Genomic DNA, 22857 nt, shown 5'->3' on the forward strand with positions numbered 1-22857 from the left:
CTGTACAACTGCAGCAAGACATCCTTGTTCCTGTACTCAAACCTTCTCGCTACGAAGGCCAACATACCATTTGCCTTCTTAACTGCCTGCTGCACCTGCATGCTTACCTTCAGCGACTGGTGCACAAGGACATCCAGGTCTCGTTGCACTTCCCCTTCTCCCAATCTAGTGCCATTCAGATAATAATGTCTTCCTGTTCTTACCACCACCCCACATTTATCCACGTTATATTGCATCTGCTATGCTTTTGCCCAATCACTCAACCTGTCCAAATCACCCTGGAGTTTCTCAGCATCCTCCTCACAGCACACACGCCCACCCAGCTTTGTGTCGTCTGCAAATTTGGAGATATTACATCTAGTTCCCTTGTCTAGATCATTAATATATATTGTGAATAGCTGGGGTCCAAGGACCAATCCCTGCGATACCCTACTAGTCACTACCTACCACTCGGGAAAAAGACCCGTTTATTCCAACTCTTTGCTTTCTGTCTGCCAACCAGTTCTCTATCCAAGTCAATACCTTGCCCCCAATCCCATGTGCCTTAACTTTACACGCTAATCTCTTATGTGGGACCTTATCGAAAGCCTTCTGAAAGCCCAAATACACCACATCCACTGGGGTTCTCCCTTATCTATTTTACCAGTTACATCCTCAAAAAATTCCAGTAGATTAGTCAAGCACGATTTACCTTTTGTAAATCCATGTTGACTTTGTCCGATCCTGTCACTGTTTTCCAAGTGCTCTGCTATTACATCTTTTATAATGGACTCTAGCATTTTCCCCACTACCGATGTCAGGCTTACCGGTCTGTAATTCCCCGCTTTCTCTCTACCACCTTTTTTGAATAGTGGGGTAACATTAGCTACCCTCCCATCCATGGGTACTGTTCCAGATTCCATCGAATGTTGGAAGATGATTAGCAATGCATCTACTATTTCTAGGGCCATTTCCTTGAGTACCCTAGGATGTAGATTATCAAGCCCTGGGGATTTATCGGCCTTCAATCCCATCAATTTCCCTACAAATACTGATTTCTCTCAGTTCCTCCCTTTCATCAGACCCTATGTTCCCCGACATCTCTGGGAGGTTATTTGTGTCCTCCTTTGTGAAGACAGAACCAAAATATGTATTTAATTGGTCTGCCATTTCTTTGTTCCCCATTATAAATTCCTGATTCTAACTGCAAGGGACCTACGGTTGACTTCACCAATCTTTTTCTCTTCACATATCTATAAAAGCTTTGAGTCAGTTTTTATGTTCCCTGCAAGCTTACTCTCCTATTCTATTTTCCTTTTCTTAATTAATCCCTTTGTCCTCCTTTGTTGAATCCTAAACAGCTCCCAATCCTCAGGTTTACTGCTTTTTCTGGCCAATTTATATGTCCTCTCCTTGGATCTTATGCTATCCCTAATTTCCCTTGTTAGCCACGCTTGAGTCATCTTTTTTGTTTTATTTTTATGCCAAACTGGGATGAACAAATTCTGTAGTTCATCCATGCGGTCTTTGAATGTTTGCCATTGCCTATCCACCGTCAACCCTTTGAGTGACATTCCCCAATCAATCCTATCCAACTCGCGCCTCAGACCATCATAGTTTCCTTTATTTAAATTTAGGACCCTAGTCTCCGAGTCAACTACTTTGTTCTCCATCTTAATGAAGAATTCGATCATATTACGATCGCTCTGACCCAAGGGGCCTCGTACAACAAGATTGCTAATTAATCCTTTCTCGTTACATAATACCCAGTCTAAGATGGCCTGATCTCTGGTTGGTTCCTCGACCTATTGGCCCTGGAAACCATCCCGTAAACACTCCGGGAATTCCTCCGCCACAGTATTGTTACTAATTTGGTTAGCCCAATCTATATGTAGATTAAAGTCACCCATGATGACTGCTGTGCCCTTATTGCACACTTCTCTAATTTCCCTTTTAATGCCATCCCCAACCTCTGCATTACTGTTTATACCACTGCCACTAATGTTTTCTGCCCCTTGGTATTTCTCAGTTCTACCCATACAAGTCAGTGTTGAGACTGGTCCCATGGCAACCCAGAAGACAGACAATTCCTGCTATCTTCACAGAAACCAACAGGCAGCCCCTTTTAAAGTCCAAACATTTTTAAAATGCAGCCCACATGCGTCTCCATTTTAAAAGGGTACATATCCATTTTAAAAGTCCAAAAATCCTTGAGGCATATGCACCCACTGATGTTGGCACCGGCCAAACCCTCCATTCACCCTAAGGTTCAATGTTATCCTGGCCATGTCAAACATCTGCCCTTGTAGCTTCCTCTCTAAAGCCATGGCACTTACTTTTAGCTTATATATCTGGAGAGGACGTTACTTCACCCTTCTGTTAAACCTGACTCGCTCCTTCATAAATATCCTACAGCAAACACACCTTCTGATATCCATCTTACGTATACTTTTGTTCTGTTCACCTTTCAAAACTTACTTCTCTTGTTTGCCTCCTTTTGGTTTAACTCATGGGTGTTCCCGTTTTCTGCCCAACAGCACAAGTGCTCCCTTTATTGTATGGCATCACTCCCTTTATGATTTAGTTCCTCTTTTAATTTAGCATTGGCCTTGATTTATCTGCAAGTTTACTTGAAACTGTACTATATATTTTAAACCTCAGAGATAGCATCACTTTTGAAGTTCTCCCACTCCAATTTAAACTTACCTGGTTATGTCTAAACTCTGCTTTTTTAAGCAGTAGAATAGAACTCCTCCTGGAGTGGCACTGTCCAATGTATCCTTTAAAAATTTTTTTTATAGCTCCTAATAAATTCTGTAATTTTTTTAATGTACTTCTGTTCAAAGAGAAAATGAGTGATGTCATTCAGGGATGTGAAAGGTGTTTTATTACAATGACTACACTTCAAAAGTACTTACTTGGCTGTAAATCACTTTAGGACAACCAAACGCTGTAAAAGGTGCTAGATAAATGCAAACTTTCTCTTCCTTCTTATACTGTTAATTTACCTAGCTGCTTTTAAATAAAACATGGTGGGTTCAGAATGGGAGTCTTGGTCTGTTAAGAGTGTATCTCAAGTTTTCCTTTCAAAAAAGAGAATCACATGACACAATGATATATTCTAGTAGCTGGTGTACAGAGTAGAGTTGTTTGAAACAATCCCTAGGTCTTGCATCATTTACCTAGATATTGGGCAGCAAATGGTACACTTTGTAGAGGATGCAAGGCCCGCTTACAGGAATGGCCAGTGATAATATCTGGTATAAAACCCCCAAAATATGATGCGATTGATTCCAGCAACACATTATTCAAATTTCCCATGATACCCACTGTCTCCTCCATATAACTACTTTTATTTCTAGTGTAGCAATCATTAAACTTTAGACATTAAACTTGATTTTTTTTTAAACTTTATTTTATAATTCTCTAGTGTCACCCCAGATGTCAATTGTTTTTTTTTTTAAAGATTCAGTTCAGGAGAAGCAACAAGGAATTGGACAGATTTGGGGAGTATATTAACCAAGCCACTGGGGTTCCCTCCCCTCCTCTTTGAAATTAGCACCATTGACCATAATTGTTCATCACATTAGGACCTTTAGTTTAACATCTCATCCAATTAGTGGTTCCTCCAGCATTTTTTGGAGGATCATTACTGGAGGTTAGTCCAGTAAGTGTGCTGGAATGCCAATAATAGGACAAACTCACACATTTTCAATCTGTTAGGAGATGTTACTGATTAGAAACTAGTCAATCTGGGTTAGTGCAAAAATTAATGTATCCCACACTACCACAGAAACTACACAGCTTTTAAATCATGTTAGAAGACTGAAGACACACAACTGTATCCATCGATATTTTTATTACAGCATGTCAACAGAACGCAACAGAAAGGAATGCAAAATAAATTCAACTAGGACAGTACCTGCAGTGACAGTACTTCAACGTACAAAAAAGAGAGATTAGTCTCTATTAGAGATTCGTGGTAGGCAAAATTACATGTAATCACTTAGCCCACAAACTATTAAATGCATTTCTCAGATGTGTTAGTATTACTTGTAAGCATTTTTCCACTCGGCTTCACTGAGAACAGATGAAATCCAGCATCGTGGAATAATTCTGTCACTATGGATCCAAAGCACCTTTGAACACTTGAAGCACCCTAAAGTGATTATCCACAGAAGGGGTTTCGTTCTCAAAATGAAGTTGGTTCGTCACTTTTGCACCATACTCCACAAGGCGCCGGATGAATTTCTTGTGCTCTTTTCCAATCCAAGCCCTCATGTCATCCCGCACTTGATAAGGTGTAACGTGTGCATGCACAGGAATACCTGTTTGGGCAAACCCCTTCAAGATTTCAGGACTGGTGACCCAGGTGTTGCTTCCCCCAGCGTGACCACCATCCAACCAATACATCTCTTTGATATTATCAATGAAGGCAGCTAGCTCCTCGTCTTTCTTTGCTTCACTCAATGCGTACAGCAGCTGATTCAAAACCACGCAACCTTTGCTGAAACCAATCAATATAAATTTCAGTGAAGGATCGGTACATTTCAAGTCTTCACTCTCTCGGTCTCTTCCAGGATGAGAGCACTCCAGACCTGTAGTACTCAGATCATTCTTTACTGCAAAACCATTTGCAGTTTCACAATGTGTATTGGAGCCTTCATCATGTGCAACTGCAAATGAACCGCGAGTGCTTTCACCAAGATCTGTCTGTGGATGCAGGATACCGTGCGCCTGCTTGAAAGCGTTGGTCAACAGTGCGTGAAGGTGCTTGAAAGCCGTACAGTCCGAGTTATGGTCAGGAACGCCAAACAGATTGCTTTGCACAAAGTTGTCGTAGCAACTGAACTTGTGCAGGTGAATCCGGGAAGCCTTTATGATCCAGATGTGACTGTCAGGGAAATGACGGAACAGCAAAGCAGCAACTTCTTCTAGACTCCACTGCTGCCAGCGGACGTTTTCTGGATGGCGTATCATCAGGTCATGATAGTTCTAAAAGAACAAGCAATTAAATGCATCACCAATGGTCAACATACAGCTAAAGACATTCAGACTGTGCGTTTTGAGACACTAGTGCTAGTTGTCTGTTATGGCAGAAAATTCTACCTAGAATTAAGATGGAGGAATATATTTTTTGCACTGGTGTTAGTTTTATCTACTTCTATTTTAATAAACTATTTGAGTCACAATCACACGCACCTACAGCATTACACATTCACTGCAGCTCTTTCAAGAGCACTTGTTTTGACAAAATAATATTTAACAGGTTTAACTGATTCACAGTAAAGGCTTCCATCAAATCATACAATAAAAAGATGTGTCGGCTGGGCTCTAAAGCAACTGGAAACTGGCGAGAGTTTGGAAGCAATTCAAAGTGGGAAAAATGGTGCATCGATTTGCTGATAGGCTCACGCAGCACAAGCAGAACCTTCACACTCAGCACAAGCAGAACCTTCACACAAGCAGAACCTTCACACAAGCAGAACCTTCACACAAGCAGAACCTTCACACAAGCAGAACCTTCACACAAGTATAAATAAAAGCACACAAGGAACTATCTATCTTTTCCAAAGCTATTCGTTTGAACTTGAAAACTTTGGTTTACCTCCTGCAAAATTAATTACTGGTGCAGTTAGCACGCCCTTCCCTGCCACTGATACTTATTTACGCAAGAATAAATTAAGATATGTGTAAGTTGAGGGTTTTAGCACACTAGGCTAGTGGCACAATTCAAACCCACATGTTCATAATTCACGGCTCTGATGCAGAACAAATGAGCCAATGGACTTCAAACAACCCACAGCCAATCAGAATTCTAGGACTGGCTACAATTGTTGTGTTTACTTCTGTACCCTTCTATGGAATAGAGCCACACACCAAGAACATAACAGGTCTGATCACCAGATGGGACTGTGCTGTCTTAACTGATCTCAGCTGGGCAGCAGTAGAAGAGCCACAATTAGCCTCAGTGCCTCTAGGTTGGAAAGGGGGGGGTGGGGGTGAAATGAGTCAATGCACACGTGAACACAAGAACAGAATCAAACTTGGGGGATGCCCCCCCTACAGCGAAATAGCTTGCCAACAGTTACTGTCTAATCTGATACTTGGGCAGGATACCAGTTGATCAACTATATCATCCTCATTAGGCAATTTATAAAATAAACTCTCACCTTTTTCACCCTCAAAACCACGATGACACACAGTATGGACGCGACTGCTGCGCACATGTGCAGAACGCTTCTGCACAGCTTCCAGTTCGTTGGCAGCAGTTACTCCAAAATATTAATGTCTATTACAAGCAAAGAGATAGCTTATACTAGGGAAACACTGTCCCATGGTACCATAAAAGATTTCTGTTATTTGCACTCTTCGCTGATGAGACAGACATGGGGCATATAGCAGTGAAACTTAGTGATCACTGAATCATAGAATCATACATCACAGAATGAGGCCATTCTGCCCATCGTGCCTGTGCTATCTAATTAGTCCCACTCCCCTTTCCCCATAGCCCTGCAAACTTTTCCCCTTCAAGTATTTATTCATTTGCCTTTTGAAAGTTATTATTTGAATCTACTTCCACCCGTTCAGGCAGTGCATACCAGCTGCATAAAAATGTTTCTCCTCATCTCGCCTCTGGTGCTTTTGCCAATTTCCTTAAGTCTGGGTCCTCTGGTTACCGACCCTTCTGCCACTGGAAACAGTTTCTCCCTAGTTACTCCATCAAACCCTTTCATGATTTTGAACACCTCTATTAAATCTCCCCATAACCATCTCTGCTCCAAGGAGAACAATCCCAGCTTCTCTAGTCTTCGCACGTAACTGAAGTCCCGCATCCCTTGTACTATTCTAGTAAATCTCCATGCTATTAACCTCTTCTACTACCAGAAAACAGACTTTGCTTTGCTTAAATTTTCCGTTTCAATTTCGTTTCAGTTGCATTTATAGTTTGCCAAGCTTACTAAAATGTCTGTCTTTCAGTCTTTGAAAGGTACACCCAAAACATCAATAACCTGTCTTCTCTTTTCAGATACTAACTGATCTGCTGGGTATTTCCAGCAATTAGTCCTCCCCACCCCCCCAAGCCATGTCAGACTAAGTTGTTTTCCCCACTTGCCCTCCAAAAAGGTAAAGGAAAGCCAAAGTTCATAAGATCGATCTAATCTTACATTGTTTGGCTGATTATCTGCTTTTGAATTGAGTTTTCATGGTCCCTGCAGCGGAGGAACCATTGGATTTCATACAGCAATGTCCTCTGCAAGCAGGACTTTTGACTTCAAAAGATGTAGAGTAATACAGCAAGGAAATATTTGCAAAGGTAGAGCGCCAATTTCAGTTAATCTTTTTAACGTGTTGCAAACTGAAGTTGGATGGCCCTACATAACACAAAATAATGCAGCATTTTAAAATGAACTCTCTCTAAATCACAGTCATCTGCGGATTTGTTAACAACGAGAAAACGCACATTAAATTTTCACCAAACCAAAATCAGCATTCATATCAGAATGAATCAAGGTCAGATATTCTTACAGGTGATTACAGAGCAGCTTCATTCTTTGTATTGACATTCTAAAACGAGTGCACACTGTGCTAACATCCGACATCTCTGCGCTCCTCCAATTCTTCGCATTCCCGATTTTAATCGCTCCACCATTGGCAGCCATGCCTTCAGCTGCCTAGGCGCTAAGCTCTGGAATTCCCTCCATAATCCTCTCCACTTCTCTCCTCCTTGTAAGTCGCTCCTTAAAACCTACCTCTTTGACCAAGTTTTTGGTTACCTGTCCTATTATCTCATGTGGCTCGCTGTCAAATTTTATTCAAGAACGCTCCGGTGAAGCGCCTTGGGATATTTTACTACAATAAAGGCGCTATATAAATGCAAGTTGTTGTGGATACCCTGTTAGAGACTCTGAGATACGACTGCTAACATCTTACTTGTATATAAATGCAGAACCGTTCTGGATGGCAGCAAGCCTCATTTAGACAACAGCTAGTGTAGTCTGTAATAACAACAGAAAATGCTGGAAAAACTCAGCAGGCCAGGCAACATCTGTGGAGAGAAATAGAGTCAACGTTTCGGGTCAAACCCTTTGTCAAGACTGGAAAAGCACAGGAAATGAAATAGATTAAGAGGCCAGGCTGGGAGAGAACAAAAGAGAAAAGTGAAGAGACATTAAGAGGTATTCAAAACGAGACGGTGATAGGACTAGTGGAGACAAAAGACGGCTCCAGATTAGGTGTGAAATGCACGGGCAGAATGGGAGACAGCTGCCATGTGGGAGAGAAAAAGGGGGGGGGGGGGGCGGGGCGGGGGGCCAAAGCAAAAATGTGGATAAAGAATAAGTAAAAATGTAATGGGAGCCGAGGTTATGATCTGAAATTGTTGAACTCGATATTGAGTCCGGAAGGCTGTAAAGTGCCTAATCGGAAGATGAGGTGCTGTTCCTCGAGCTTACGCTGAGCTTCTGTGGAACAATGTAAGAGCCAGAGTACAGCGAGGTCCGAGTGCGAATGGAGCGGTGAATTAAAATGACAGGCGACCGGAAGCTCGGGGTCACCCTTACGGACTGAACGGAGGTGTTTTGCAAAGCAGTCACCCAATCTGTGTTTGGTCTCCCCAATGTAGAGGAGACCACATCCTGAGCAGCGAATACAGTATACTAGATTGCAAGAAGTACAAGTAAATCGCTGTTTCACCTGGAAGGGGTGTTTGGGGCCCTGGATAGTGCGAAGGGGGGGGGGGGGGGGGGGGAGGTATAAGGGCAGGTGTTGCATCTCCTGCGCTTGCACGGGAAGGTGCCGAGCGAAGGGGAAGGGATGCTGGGGGTGATAGAGGAGTGGACTAGGGAGTCTCGGAGGGAGCAGTCCCTACGGAATGCTGAAAGGGGAGAAGATGCGTTTGGTGGTGGGATCACTTTGGAGGTGGCTGAAATGGTGGAGGATGATCCGTTGAATGTGGAGGCTGGTGGGGTGAAAGGTGAGGACAAGGGGAACTCTATCGTGGTTCCAGAAGAGAGGGGCAGGGGTGAGGGCAGAAGTGCGGGAGATAGAACGGACATGGTCAAGGGCCGTGTCAACCACGGTAGAGGGGTATCCTTGGTTGAGGAAAAAGGAAGACGTCGGAAGCACTGGTGTGGAAGGTGGCATTGTCGAAGCAGATGCGGCAGAGGGCAGAGACAGAGAAACTGGGAGAATGGAATAGAGTCCTTACAGGAGGTGGGGTGGGAGGAAGTGCAGTCCAGGTAGCTGTGGGAGTCAGTGGGCTTGAAGTGAGTGTTGGTCAATAACCTATCCCGAGATGGAGACGGAGAAGTCGAGGAAGGGAAGGGAAGAGTCAGAGATGGACCATGTGAAGGTGAGGGAAGGGTGGAAATTGGAGGCAAAGTGAATGAAATTGTCGAGTTCAGGGTGAGAGCAGGAAACGGCACTGATACAGTCATCAATGTACCAGAAAAAGAGGTGAGGGAGGGGACCCGAGTAGGACTGGAACAAAGATTGTTCCACATAGCCCACGAAAAGGCAGGCATAGCTAGGACCCATGCGGGTACCCATAGCAACACCTTTGATTTGGAGGAAATGAGTGGAGTCAAAGGAGAAGTTGTTCAATGTGAGAACAAGTTCAGCCAGGCGGAGGAGGGTAGTGGTGGATGGGGACTGGTCGGGCCTCTGTTCAAGGAAGAAGCGGAGCGCCCTCAGGCCATCCTGGTGGGGGATGGCGGTGTAGAGAGATTGTACGTCCATGGTGAAAAGGAGGCGGTTGGGGCCAGGAAACTGTTAAAGTGGCGGAGGGCGTCCGAAGAGTCGTGGATGTAGGTGGGAAGAGACTGGACAAGGGGAGAAAAGATAGAGTCGAGATAGGAAGAGATAAGTTCCGTGGGGCAAGAACAGGCTGAAACGATGGGTCTACCACGGCAGTCCTGTTTGTGGGTCTTGGGAAGGAGGTAGAAGCGGGCTGTGCGGGGTTGGGGAACTGAGGTTAGTGGCCGCGGGGGGAAGATCTCCAGAGGAGATGAGGTCAGTGACAGTCTTGGAAACGGTGGTTTGATGTTCGGTAGTGGGGTCATAGTCCAGGTGGAGGTAGGAAGTGGTGTCGGAGAGTTGGTGTTCAGCTTCTGCTAGGCAGAGGTCGGTGCGCCAAACAACAGCACCACCCTTGTCAGCAGGTTTAATGACAATGTCAGGGCTGGATCTGAGAGAATGGAGTGCTGCAAGTTCAGAGGGAGGTAGGGTGGAGCGAGTGAGGGGAGCAGAGAAATGGAGACGGCCGATGTCACGGTGGCAGTTAGCGATGAAAAGAATTGAGAGAGGGTAAGAGGCCGGGGGAGGGGTCCAGGTAGAAGGGGAGTTCTGAAAGCGGGAGAAAGGGTCAGCCGTGCGGGGGGAAGACTCCTGGCCAGAGAAGTGGGCACGGAGACGAAGGCGGCGGAAAAAGAGCTCAGCATCATGCCGAGTAGTCTGTGGTCATCGGAATCTTAAGACAGCAATGTGGTGAACACACACCCAGCTAAAATTTTCTGCACATCGGTGACCCTCTTGTACTTTGAAAGTAAGAGTTTGCAGCGCTGTCTGTGCTGCAACAGAACTGCAGCTGAATGGTTTTTTTCCATTTTTTGATTATCACAATATAATGATTTAGATAAATGAGTAAAAACCAGTTATTACCATTTTACCTGTACTATAGATTGTTGGAAAACAAAATACCAATCCTTAACTTGTCAAACAAACAAGTTAGTGGGGATGTAACAATGCAGCCATTGAATTTATTAAACCAATAGTGAGTGACAAAAATATCCAATTAGATGCAGCATATTACTGGAGCCAACTGTCGGTTCTCTACGTGCAAAGCACCAGGCGAACTTTCAGATGTCTGGCTCAAGTGTTGAGTTGGTAGAAAGCTAGCTCAACACAAATGTTTTACTTAGCAAATCTTCTCAAAGGCCTGTGAAAACCTACGCATTACAATGTCATCTAACAATTACTGCATCTCTGCCTTTTTCAAAGTGGTCTAAAATTTCTTTCCACTCTTTGAAAATTGAGAAAACAATGCCATAACTCACATCTAAAAGTACCACATTGCTTGCAAATCATCGATATGTTTCCCCTCCCCCCCCCCCCCGGCGATCTTCCCCTCCCTAAAATGGCAACAACCCTCCTTTTCAAATTGGTTAGCAGATTATGAACTTCCTAATGGCGAAAGGTTTTAAGCTGTGATAGGAGACGTCAAGATGGATAAAGAAATATTCCAGTGAAAGTCTTAACCTATTGAACTGGAAGATAATGGGGTAACAAAAATTAAACTTCCTTGTGCTTCACATTTGATTTGTAATTGACCAATGATGACCCTTACCTAATTGGCACTCTTATCAATTCACATAGCCAGTGTCAGCTTTCCCAAGGCAGTTGCAGAGTTAAGATTCCACTACTCTGCACAACAGCCTCAGCCCCAACCTCATAAGCATCTCCTACTGCATCGGTATGACATTTTCTCTCATTTTCCATACCTGTGCCTCGGAGTGAGATTGCCAATTAGTTTCAAATTAGGGACAGTTTGGTTTTGTAACTCCATGCCCACTAGGAAATGGTGCGAGACCACCCAAACTCATTTGTCCTCAGTCACTGTTCTTCCACATTCTTCATTTCACCTGGAATAGCAGTCATTGTCATAAGAAAAATAGATTGTCAGTCAGCGCCAAACTCTATATCCAACACTCCCACATTGTCTTGAGTCATTTCAAAGCACTATAAATACAGATTCTTATCCTCAGTTTGTTGATTCACTGTACAACTGAGATTCTGGGGTACAGTTGTCAAAAAACAATTGAGAGCATTCCCTTAAGCATTTCTTCTTTTAACTCTCCCCCATTCCAGTATTAGAAGAATAGACTGGAATGGGTGCGGTAACATAGTGGTTATGTTACTGGACTAGTAATCCAGAGACTCGAGTTCAAATCCCACCAGGGTAGTTTGTGAATGTGAATTCAGTTAATTAAATAAATCTGGAATATAAACCTAGTATGGTATCCGTAAAAACCCAACTAGTTCACTAACGTCCTTTAAGGAAGGAAACCTGCTGTCCTTCTGACCTATATGGGACTCCAGAGCTACCCTCTGAAATGGCCGAACAAGCCACAGTTGCATCAAACCACTACAAAAATGTACAAGTACTAGTAAACCGGATGGACCACTCAGCATCTACCTAGGCATCCGATTCGGACCGCCTAGTTCTCCGCACCATCATCTGGGGACTTGTGCCAAAATTGGGAGCGCTGTCCCAGACTAGTCAAGCAACAGCCATACCCATCAGCCAACATCCCAGACTCCTCCATTAACATTCACTCTCCCAGTGTAGTTGGTAAGGATCAGAGGTGGCAGTCGTGAGAGAGCGGCCCTGGGAGTCTTCAACATTGATTCCAGACCCCATGAAGTCTCATGGCATCAGGTCAAACATGATTACCACCTACTGATGAATCAGTACTCCATGCTGAGTACCACTTGGAAGAAGCACTGAGGGTAGCAAGAGCACTCTGGGTGGGGACTTCAATGTCCATCACCAAGAGTCGCTTGGTAGCGCCACTACTGACCGAGTTGGCAAAATCCTGAAGGACAACTGCCAGACTGGGCTTGCAGCAGCAGGTGGTTCTCACCAATTTACCGGTCGCAGGTAACCAGACCTCATTACAAACTTGGCCAAAGGAGCCGAATTCCAGAACTGATGCCCTTGGCATCAAGGCAGCATTTGACCAAGGAGCCCTAGTAAAACTGAAGTTAATGGGGGATCAAGAGGAAAACTCTCCACTGGCTGGAGTGATACCTAGCCATCATTATAAGTTGTTGGAGGCCAATCATCTCAGCCCCAGGATATCACTGCAGAAGTTCCTCAGGGCAGTGTCAGAGGCCAATCCTGGAACTCCCTCCTGTAGGAATACCTTCACCACAGAGGTTCAAGAAGGCAGCTCACCACCACCTTCTCAAGAGCAATTAGGGATGGTCAATAAATGTTGGCCTTGCCAGCACCACCCACATCCCATGAATTATTTTTTTTAAACTCAGTATAATCATTACAGCATACATTCACCTATTCCTTCAGAAATAAGATCATAGTCCATTCAGGCAACTGAACTGTCTCAGTTTAGCATTTAGGATTTTCCTATTAAACACTAAACTTTTTTTTCCCCCAAGAACAACTTGTATTCATTTGTGTAAAACATCCCAAGGCACTTCACAGTAGTGTAATCAGACAAAACAAATTGACAGAGCCAAAGCAGGAGACATTAGGACAAGTGACCAAAAGTAAGATAGGTTTTAAGGAGAGTCTTAAAAAGGTGTAGAGGGGTTTAGAGGGAATTTCCGAGCTTGGGGTCAGGCAGCTGAAGGCACGGCCGCCAATGCCTCTGCTCAGCATCAAAAATCCCAAGATCCCAAGATCCACAAACAGGACTGCCCTGGTAGACCCATCGTTTCAGCCTGTTCTTGCCCTACAGAACTTATCTCTTCCTATCTTGACTCTATCTTTTCTCCCCTTATCCAGTCTCTTCCCACCTACATCCGCGACTCTTCGGACGCCCTCCGCCACTTTAACAGTTTCCAGTTTCCTGGCCCCAACCGCTTCCTTTTCACCATGGATGTACAATCCCTCTACACCTCCATCCCCCACCCGGATGGCGCTCCGCTTCTTCCTTGAACAGAGGCCCGACCAGTCCCCATCCACCTCGACCCTCCTCCGCCTGGCTGAACTTGTTCTCACATTGAACAACTTCTCCTTTAACTCCACTCATTTCCTCCAAATCAAAGGTGTTGCCATGGGTACCCGCATGGGTCCTAGCTATGCCTGCCTTTTCGTGGGCTATGTGGAACAATCTTTGTTCCAGTCCTACTCGGGTCCCCTCCCTCACCTCTTTTTCCGATACATTGATGACTGTATCGGTGCCGTTTCCTGCTCTCGCCCCGAACTTGACAATTTCATTCACTTTGCCTCCAATTTCCACCCTTCCCTCACCTTCACATGGTCCATCTCGGACTCTTCCCTTCCCTTCCTCGACTTCTCCGTCTCCATCCCTGGGGATAGGTTATCGACCAATATTTACTACAAGCCCACTGACTCCCACAGCTACCTGGACTACACTTCCTCCCACCCCGCTTCCTGTAAGGACTCTATTCCATTCTCCCAGTTTCTCCGCCTCCGCCGTATCTGCTCCGACGACGCCACCTTCCACACCAGTGCTTCAGACATGTCTTCCTTTTTCCGCAACCGAGGATTCCCCTCTACTGTGGTTGACACTGCCCTCGACCGTGTCAGTTCTATCTCCCGCACTTCTGCCCTCACCCCTGCCCCTCCCTCCCGGAACCACGATAGGGTTCCCCTTGTCCTCACCTTTCACCCCACCAGCCTCCACATTCAACGGATCATCCTCCGGCATTTCCGCTACCTCCAAAGTGATCCCACCACCAAACGTATCTTCCCCTCCCCTCCCAGCATTCCGCAGGGACCGCTCCCTCCGAGACACCCTAGTCCACTCCTCTATCACCCCAAACAGCCCTTCCTCTTCGCCTGGCACCTTCCCGTGCAAGCGGAGATGTAACACCTGCCCCTATACCTCCCCCCTTCCCACTGTCCAGGGCCCCAAACACCCCTTCCAGGTGAAACAGCGATTTACTTGTACTTCTCGCAATCTAGTATACTGTATTCGCTGCTCACGATGCGGTCTCCTCTACATTGGGGAGACCAAACGCAGATTGGGTGACCGCTTTGCGGAACACCTCCGTTCAGTCCGTAAGGGTGACCCCGAGCTTCCGGTCGCCTGTCATTTTAATTCACCGCTCCATTCCCACTCGGACCTCACCGTCCTTGGCCTCTTGTATTGTTCCACGGAAGCTCAACGTAAACTCGAGGAACAGCACCTCATCTTCCGATTAGGCAGTCTGCAGCCTTCTGGACTCAATATCGAGTTCAACAATTTCAGATCATAAGCTCGGCCCCCATTTCATTTTCTCTTGTAATTGTTCCACTCCTTCCCCCCCCTTTCCTTTTGTTTCTCTCTCACACCTGGCAGCTATCTCTTGCCCTGCCAGTACACTTTACACCTAATCCCAGCCTATTACTATCTCGTCTAGCTTCTAATCTCTTTTACTTCTTTTGTTTCTTTTATTCTTTTGTCCGATCGCAGCCCTGCCTCCGATCTAGTTTCTTTTCTTTTCAGTTTTGAAGAAGGGTCCAACCCGAAACGTCAACTCAAATTTCTCTCCACGGATGTTGCCTGACCTGCTGAGTTTTTCCAGCATTTTCTGTTGTTATATCAAAAAATGATTACAGGTTAGATATAAAGCGGAGTTAATAAGAGTTATCGACCTTGAAACTAATGAAACAGTTATTACGTTTATAAATCAGCTTAAGACAAGACTGTGTGCTAGTAGGGACTAAAGCAGGACAAAATCTAATTAAACTCTCAGACAGAATAGAACAAAAACACATTTGGCGGAATCAGGACCAGGTCACTAAAATTTCCCCAGTGCTGATCAATAAGTGAATGTAAAATAATACATCATACACCAAACACCATTGCACTATGTGTGTGAAATGTAACTTTAACCCCACTGCACACAGGCTGCAAGCCCCGTCCCTCGCTGTGGTTTGCGGTGAATACTCTGGTGGGTGAGAGCGGTGGGAAGCCGCCCATTGGTCCCAGCTGTGGGAGGGTTGGTTTACTGAGGCTGCGGCCGCAAAGAGGCCCAGGCCCCGCGCACCGACCTGCACATCCCCCGGGAAGTAGACCACATGCTGCCGGCTCCCGCTCCGGTTGCTGTCGCCGACACCCAGCACCAGGTCGTTCTTCTTGCCGGTCCCCCAGCCTGACACGCCGGTCAGTCTCAACACTTCAATCCCCGGCACCTTCCAATCCCGAGTGGCCGCCGGTGCCCAGCCGGGCCTGGTCATTGTCGCGATGCCGGCGGCCACCAACGACAGACAGGAGAAAAACGCCGCCGACACTCGGCGCCTGACGCTGGCGGCTGGGCCCATATATCCGACCGCGCCCCCTGCAGACTGCGCATGATCCCCTCGGCACCCCCAAACAAATGACAAGTCACCAATGCAACACAATCCTCAGTGCAGTGCAGTCACCTTCCAAATGTGAGTCTGCAAAAAGGGGTTAAGCAGAGCATCATCACCATCAGAGCACCATTTAATAAATCAAGCAAATCCCCCCCAAAATATCATGATAGGTATTAACATGTTTATTTTGCATATTTTCATGTAAAGTTCCATTTGGGGGAGTAAGTTTGGAAACCAAAGGCTGTGAGGGACCTGGATTAATAATGCACGTTTAATATTTAATCATTAAAACAAAAGCAAAATACTGCAGATTCTGGAAATTTGAAATCAAAACAGAAAATGCTGGAAATACTCATCAGGTCAGGCAGCATCTGTGGAGAGAGAAAGAGAATTGATGTTTCATGTGTGATTACCTGTCACCAAAACTCATGCATTTACTGGGCACGTCACTGGGCTAGTAATCCAGAGGCCTGGACCAATGATCCAGAGAATTGAGTTCAAATCTCACCATGGCAGCTGGGGAATTTAAATTCAGTTAATTAAATAAATCTGGAATAAAAAGCCAGTATCAGTAATGGTGACCATGAAACTATCGGATTGTTGCAAAAACCCATCTGGTTCACTAAAGTCCTTTAGGGAAGGAAATCTGCTGTCCTTACCTATATGTGACTCCAGACCCACAGGTTGACTCTGAAGTGGCCTAGCAGGTCACTCAGTTGTAACAAACTACAATAATAAGAATGAAACCGGACGGACCACCCGGCATCGACCACGACCTCGGCACCGGCTACGGACATGGCAATGGCACACCCAGCCCAGTCGACTCTGCAAAGTCCTCCTCACCAACATCTGGGGACTTGTGTCAAAATTGAGAGAGCTGTCCCACAGACTAGACAAGCAACAGTCATACTCACAAACTGAAGCGTTTGCAACCATCTTTGCCAGAAGTTTCGAGTGGATGATCCATATCGGCCTACTCCTGAGGTCCCCTACTCCTGAAGTCAGCCAATTCTATTCACTCCATGTGATATCAAGAAACGACTGAATGCACTGGATACAGCAAAGGCTATGGGCCCCGACAACATCCCAGCTATCGTGCTTGTGCTCCGGAACTAGCCGTGCCTCTAGCCAAGCTGTGCCAGTACAGCTACAACACTGGCATCTACCCAACAATGTGGAAAACTGCACAGGTATGTCCTATCCACAAAAAGCAGGACAAATCCAACCCGTCCAATTACTGCCCCATCAGCCTACTCTCAATCATCAGTAAAGTGATGGAAGGTGTCATCGACTGTGCTATCAAGCGGCACTTACTCACCAAAAACCTGCTCACTGATGCCCAGTTTGGGTTCCGCCAGGACCACTCGTATCTCGACCTCATTACAGCCTTGGTCCAAACATGGACAAAGGAGCTGAATTCCAGAGGTGAGGTGAGAGTGACTGCCATTGACTTCAAGGCAGCATTTGACCGAGTGTGGCATCAAGGAGCCCTAGTAAAACTGAGGTCAATGGGAATCGGGGGGAAAATGCTCCACTGGCTGGAGTCATACCTAACACAAAGGAAGATGGTTGTGGTGGATAAAGGTCAATCATCACAGCCCCAGGACATCGCTGCAGGAGTTCCTCAGGGCTGTGTCCTAGGCCAAACCATCTTGAGCTGCTTCATCAATGACCTTCCCTCCAACATAAGGTCAGAAATGGGGATGTTCACTGATGACTGCACAGTGTTCAGCACCATTCACAACTCCTCGGATAATGAAGCAGTCCATGCCCGCATGCAACAAGACCTGGACGATGTTCAGGCTTGGGCTGATAGTTGAGGTAACATTCGTGCCACAGAAGTGCCAGGCAATGACTATTTCCAACAAGCGAGATTCTAACCATCTCCCCTTGACATTCAATGGCATTACCATCGCCAAATCCCTCACCATCAACATCTGGGGGGTCACCATTGACCAGAAACTTAACTGGACCAGCCACATAAATACTGTGGCAACATGAACAGGTCAGAGGCTAGATATTCTGCGGTGAGTGTCTCACCTCCTGACTCCCCAAAGCCTTTCCACTATCTACGAGGCACAAGTAAGGAGTGTGATGGAATACTGTCCACTTGCCTGGATGAGTGCAGCTCTAACAACACTCAAGAAGCTCAACACCATCCAGAACAAAGCAGCCCGCTTGATTGGCACCCCATCCACCACCTTAAACATTCACTTCCTCCACCACCGGCTGCAGTGTGTACCATCTACAAGATGCACTGCAGCAACTCACCAAGGCTTCTTCGGCAGCACCTCCCAAACCTGCGACCTCTTCCATCTAGAAAGACAAGGGCAGCAGATGCATGGGAACACCACCACCTCTAAGTTCTCCTCCAAGTCACACACCATCCTGACTTAGAAGTATATCACCAACCCTTCATCGTCGCTGGGTCAACATCCTGGAACTCCCTCCCTAACAGCACTGTGGGAGTACCTTCACCACACAGACTGCAGCGCTTCAAGAAGGCGGCTCACCACCACCTTCTCAAGGGCAATTAGGGATGGGCAATGTAATGAAATCTGTTTGTTTTGATCCTGTATTCGTTTTGCACTCATGTATATTACCCTCCCCCACTGTGTATAGTTTCACTTCCTCTTTCCCGACTAACCTGGGAGGTTCCAGGCCTTGGCTCTTGGCTCCGCCCCTGACTTCTCTTACATAAAGATCCCAGGATCTGTATGACTCATTCCTGTGAACCAGTCGGCGTGTTGAGATGTTAGCTCTGATCTTAGTGATTAAAAGCCAACTTGTTTAAGTCTATAACTTCTAGTTTTGTGGTTATTGAAGGCCCATCAATTTTAATCACTAAAGAATACTAGGATGGACCGACTCCTAAAACCAGAGCATCTGGACTTGGATCCACATTCTGCTGAAGCATCAAATCAATTTGGACACTGGCTCAAATGCTTCGAACTCTTTGCGGGGGCCTCATCCGCTAACGAGGTAGATAAACTGAGTCTACTGACTACTCGCGTAAGTCATCGGATTTATTCGTTCATCCAGGATGCCACCTCTTACACGGTGGCCATTACTATCCTGAAGGCCCAATACCAGAGGCCGGTAAACGAAGTGTACGCCAGACATCTGCTGGCTACACGCAGGCAGCGACCAGAGGAATCAATGGACGATTTCTTACAGGGCCTAAAGGACCTGGTCCGGGACTGTAACTGCAAGGCCGTGACGGCCAACGCGTACTCTGACGAATTGGTCCGCGATTCCTTCATCACGGGCCTCAAATCGAATTATATCCGGCAGAGACTGCTGGAGAAGGAGGTCCTGGACTTAAAAAAGGCAGTGGCCACTGCGCGATCGCTGGACGTGGCCCAGAAAAACTCTGACTCTTATTCTTCCGGCCATGCGGCCCTCACCGCCTCGTGCGCGCCGAGGGGGCCGCCATCTTGGAATCAGCCATCTTCCACATCCAGGTCTCAGACCAGCTCTACGCCGCCGGAGTCCCCACACAGAAGTTCACCCAGGAGTCCTACTACAGCGGCAATGTCTCGAGGCCCGAAATGCTACTTCTGCGGCCAGGCCAAGCACCCCAGACAACGATGCCCAGCGAAGGACGCTACATGCTTCAAATGTAAGAAAAAGGGGCATTTTAGCAAAGTCTGCAGGGGGAATCCGATTTCCAACTCCGTCACCGCCTTGTGCGTGCCGTGCGGGCTGCCATCTTGGGATCCGCCATCTTTTCCCGACTCAACGGCCGCCCAGGGCCCAACAGTGGCTTCGATCACGGTGGATCAATCCAGGCCACACCCGTTGACAAAATCCATGATGGACATACAGGTAAACGGTAATTTAACAAAATGTTTAATTGACTGTGGGAGTACCGAGAGTTTTATCCACCTTAGCCTGGTACGGCGGCACTCATTAACGGTAACCCCTACACGGAGCAGAATTGCTATGGCTGCTAAGCCCCACACTTCGGACATTTTGGGCTACTGTGTGGTAACACTGACTGTAAAAGGCACGGACTACAAGGATTTTAAACTCCTCGTGATGCCAGAACTCTGTGTTAATGTAATCTTGGGCCTGGACTTCCAGTGCCACCACGAAAGTGTCACGCTAGCATATGGCGGGTCCCAGCCGCCACTCACAGTCTGTGGCCTATCAACCTTAAAAATCAGCCCGCCCTCTTTATTCGCTAATCTCGCTCCGAACTGTAGGCCCATAGCAACCAAAAGTAGACGGTACAGTCTGGAAGACAGACACTTTATCAAGGCGGAAGTGGACAGACTCTTGCGGGAAGGCATTATTGAATGCAGTACCAGCCCGTGGCGTACCCAAGTAGTCATAGTTAAAAATAGCGAAAAGAAACGGATGGTAATTGACTACAGCCAGACTGTTAATATTTATACCCAGCTGGACGCCTACCCTTTACCCCGCATATCAGAAATGGTCAACCAGATTGCGCAATACCGAGTCTTCTCGACTATCGACCTCAAATCCGCGTATCACCAGCTCCCCATTAGAATGGAGGACCGCCCATACACCGCCTTCGAGGCGAACGGGCGCCTCTACCATTTTCTCAGAGTGCCCTTCGGAGTAACAAATGGGGTCTCGGTCTTCCAACGTGAGATGGACCGCATGGTTGACGAGAATAAACTACAAGCTACCTACCCCTATCTGGACAATGTCACTATCTGCGGGCACAACCAGCAAGACCACGATCTAAATCTTGCGAGATTTTTAAAAACTGCCCTAAAGCTGAATCTAACCTACAACGAAGACAAATGTGTCTTCAACACAACCCGTCTCTGTATCCTCGGCTGTGTGGTGGAAGATGGGGTAATTGGACTGGACCCTGACCGATTACGCCCCCTAAAGGAACTGCCCCTGCCACACAATCCCAAAGCTTTAAAAAGGTGCCTGGGATTTTTTTCGTATTATGCCCAATGGGTGCCCAATTACTCTGATAAGGCCCGACCCCTCATTAAATCGACATCCTTCCCACTATCAGCTGAAGCTCGGGAGGCTTTCACCAGTGTTAAACAGGACATTGAAAGGGCTGCAGTGTGTGCAGTGGACGAATGCATTCCCTTTCAAGTCGAAAGCGATGCGTCAGACTTTGCCTTAGCTGCGACCCTCAATCAGGCTGGGAGACCTGTGGCCTTCTTCTCCCGAACCCTTCAGGGACCTGAAATCAGGCACTCTTCTGTCGAGAAGGAGGCACAGGCTATAGTGGAGGCAGTGCGACACTGGAGACACTACCTAGCCGGCAAACGTTTCACCCTGCTCACCGACCAGCGGTCGGTGGCTTTCATGTTTAATAACAAACAAAGGGGGAAAATCAAGAATGACAAAATACTCAGGTGGAGGATCGAACTATCCACGTTCGACTATGATATTATGTACAGGCCGGGAGCCCTTAATGAACCCCCAGACGCCCTATCGCGGGGAATGTGTGCCAGCATTCATACGGACAAATTACAGGGTATCCACAACGACCTCTGTCACCCAGGGGTCACCCGACTATACCATTTTATAAAGTCCCGCAATCTGCCCCACTCCATCGAGGAGGTCAGGGCAATGACCAGAGCCTGCCGCACCTGTGCGGAATGCAAGCCTCGTTTCTACAGGCCTGACCGTGCACACCTTATCAAAGCCACACGGCCATTCGAGCGCCTAAGTCTGGACTTCAAGGGACCCCTTCCCTCTGCCGACTGTAACGTATCCTTCCTCAATATCATTGATGAATATTCCCGCTTCCCCTTCGCCATTCCCTGCCCAGACATGACCAGTGCCACGGTCATCAAGTGTCTCTGTAATCTATTCTGCATGTTTGGCATGCCGAACTACATACACAGCGATAGGGGGACGTCATTCATGAGTGACGAGTTGCGCCAGTTCTTGCTCTCGAAGGGGATAGCCACTAGCAGAACCACTAGCTACAACCCCCGGGGTAATGGGCAAGTGGAAAGGGAGAATGCTACTGTTTGGAAGGCTGTCACGTTAGCCTTAAAGTCAAAAGGCCTTCCGACCTCCCGCTGGCAGGAAGTCCTCCCAGACGTGCTCCACTCCATAAGGTCTCTGTTATGTACTGCCACTAACGCTACCCCTCACGAAAAGATGTTCGTTTTCCCCCGGAAATCCACCTCGGGCATATCTTTACCCATGTGGCTGACGTCTCCGGGGACAGTACTATTGCGGAAGCACGTGAGAGGCCATAAAATGGACCCCCTTGTGGAAAAGGTACAGCTCCTCCATGCAAACCCTCAGTACACCTATATCGAATACTCTGACGGGCGAGAGGACACTGTTTCCATAAAAGACCTCGCTCCCTCAGGGAGCGGAGAGAACGATGGGAGACTACCCGATGAAGACCTACACTACAAAGAGACAGGACGCCCAAAGGTATCAATACCCAACTTTAACCTGGAGGACACTGCAGATAACCTGGAAGACACTGCGGAGGCCCGGACAGCGGAGGAACCAGAATCCACTCCCCTAGAGGCACCCCAACCGGCTTTGCGCCGATCACTGAGAACTGCAAAACCTCCTGACAGACTCACTTATACCAACTTTTAAGAAACATCACCCCGATGGACTAAATCTATAGAAGGGGTGAATGTAATGAAATCTGTTTGTCTTGATCCTGTATTCGTTTTGCACTCATGTATATTACCCTCCCCCACTGTGTATAGTTTCACTTCCTCTTTCCCGACTAACCTGGGAGGTTCCAGGTCTTGGCTCTTGGCTCCGCCCCTGACTTCTCTTACATAAAGATCCCAGGATCTGTATGACTCATTCCTGTGAACCAGTCGGCATGTTGAGATGTTAGCTCTGAT

At 46.8% G+C, this 22857-nt stretch overlaps 1 protein-coding gene across 2 annotated transcripts; it reads right to left on the bottom strand.

The window, feature by feature from the left end:
- Positions 1-3819: 3819 nt before the first annotated feature.
- c4h2orf69 (chromosome 4 C2orf69 homolog) lies at positions 3820-16045 on the bottom strand. 2 transcript variants are annotated; one of them, XM_085985788.1, is made up of 2 exons: positions 15725-16045; positions 3820-4974 (listed from the first exon to the last, which is right to left on the bottom strand). In XM_085985788.1, the coding sequence occupies exons 1-2, from the start codon at positions 15992-15994 to the stop codon at positions 4102-4104; spliced, it is 1143 nt and encodes a 380-aa protein (XP_085841914.1). In that variant the 5' UTR covers positions 15995-16045; the 3' UTR covers positions 3820-4101. The 2 variants fall into 2 exon arrangements, with proteins under 2 accessions (XP_085841914.1, XP_085841915.1); XM_085985789.1 differs by lacking the exon at positions 15725-16045 and adding an exon at positions 6153-8243.
- Between the last annotated feature and the right edge of the window lie 6812 nt (positions 16046-22857).

This window comes from Somniosus microcephalus, chromosome 4 (assembly GCF_052327205.1).
Source record: "Somniosus microcephalus isolate GS21.2 chromosome 4, FLI_Smic_1.0, whole genome shotgun sequence".
Classification (NCBI taxonomy): domain Eukaryota; kingdom Metazoa; phylum Chordata; class Chondrichthyes; order Squaliformes; family Somniosidae; genus Somniosus; species Somniosus microcephalus.

What these genes read in the sequence shown, in the direction of transcription:
- c4h2orf69 (XM_085985788.1), bottom strand. Translation starts at nt 15,994, where the DNA reads ATGGGCCCAGCCGCCAGCGTCAGGCGCCGAGTGTCGGCGGCGTTTTTC. An exon ending in ACTTCCCGGGGGATGTGCAG is followed by an intron (nt 4,975 to 15,724) that starts GTCGGTGCGCGG and finishes TTGTTCTTTTAG; the next exon opens with AACTATCATGACCTGATGAT.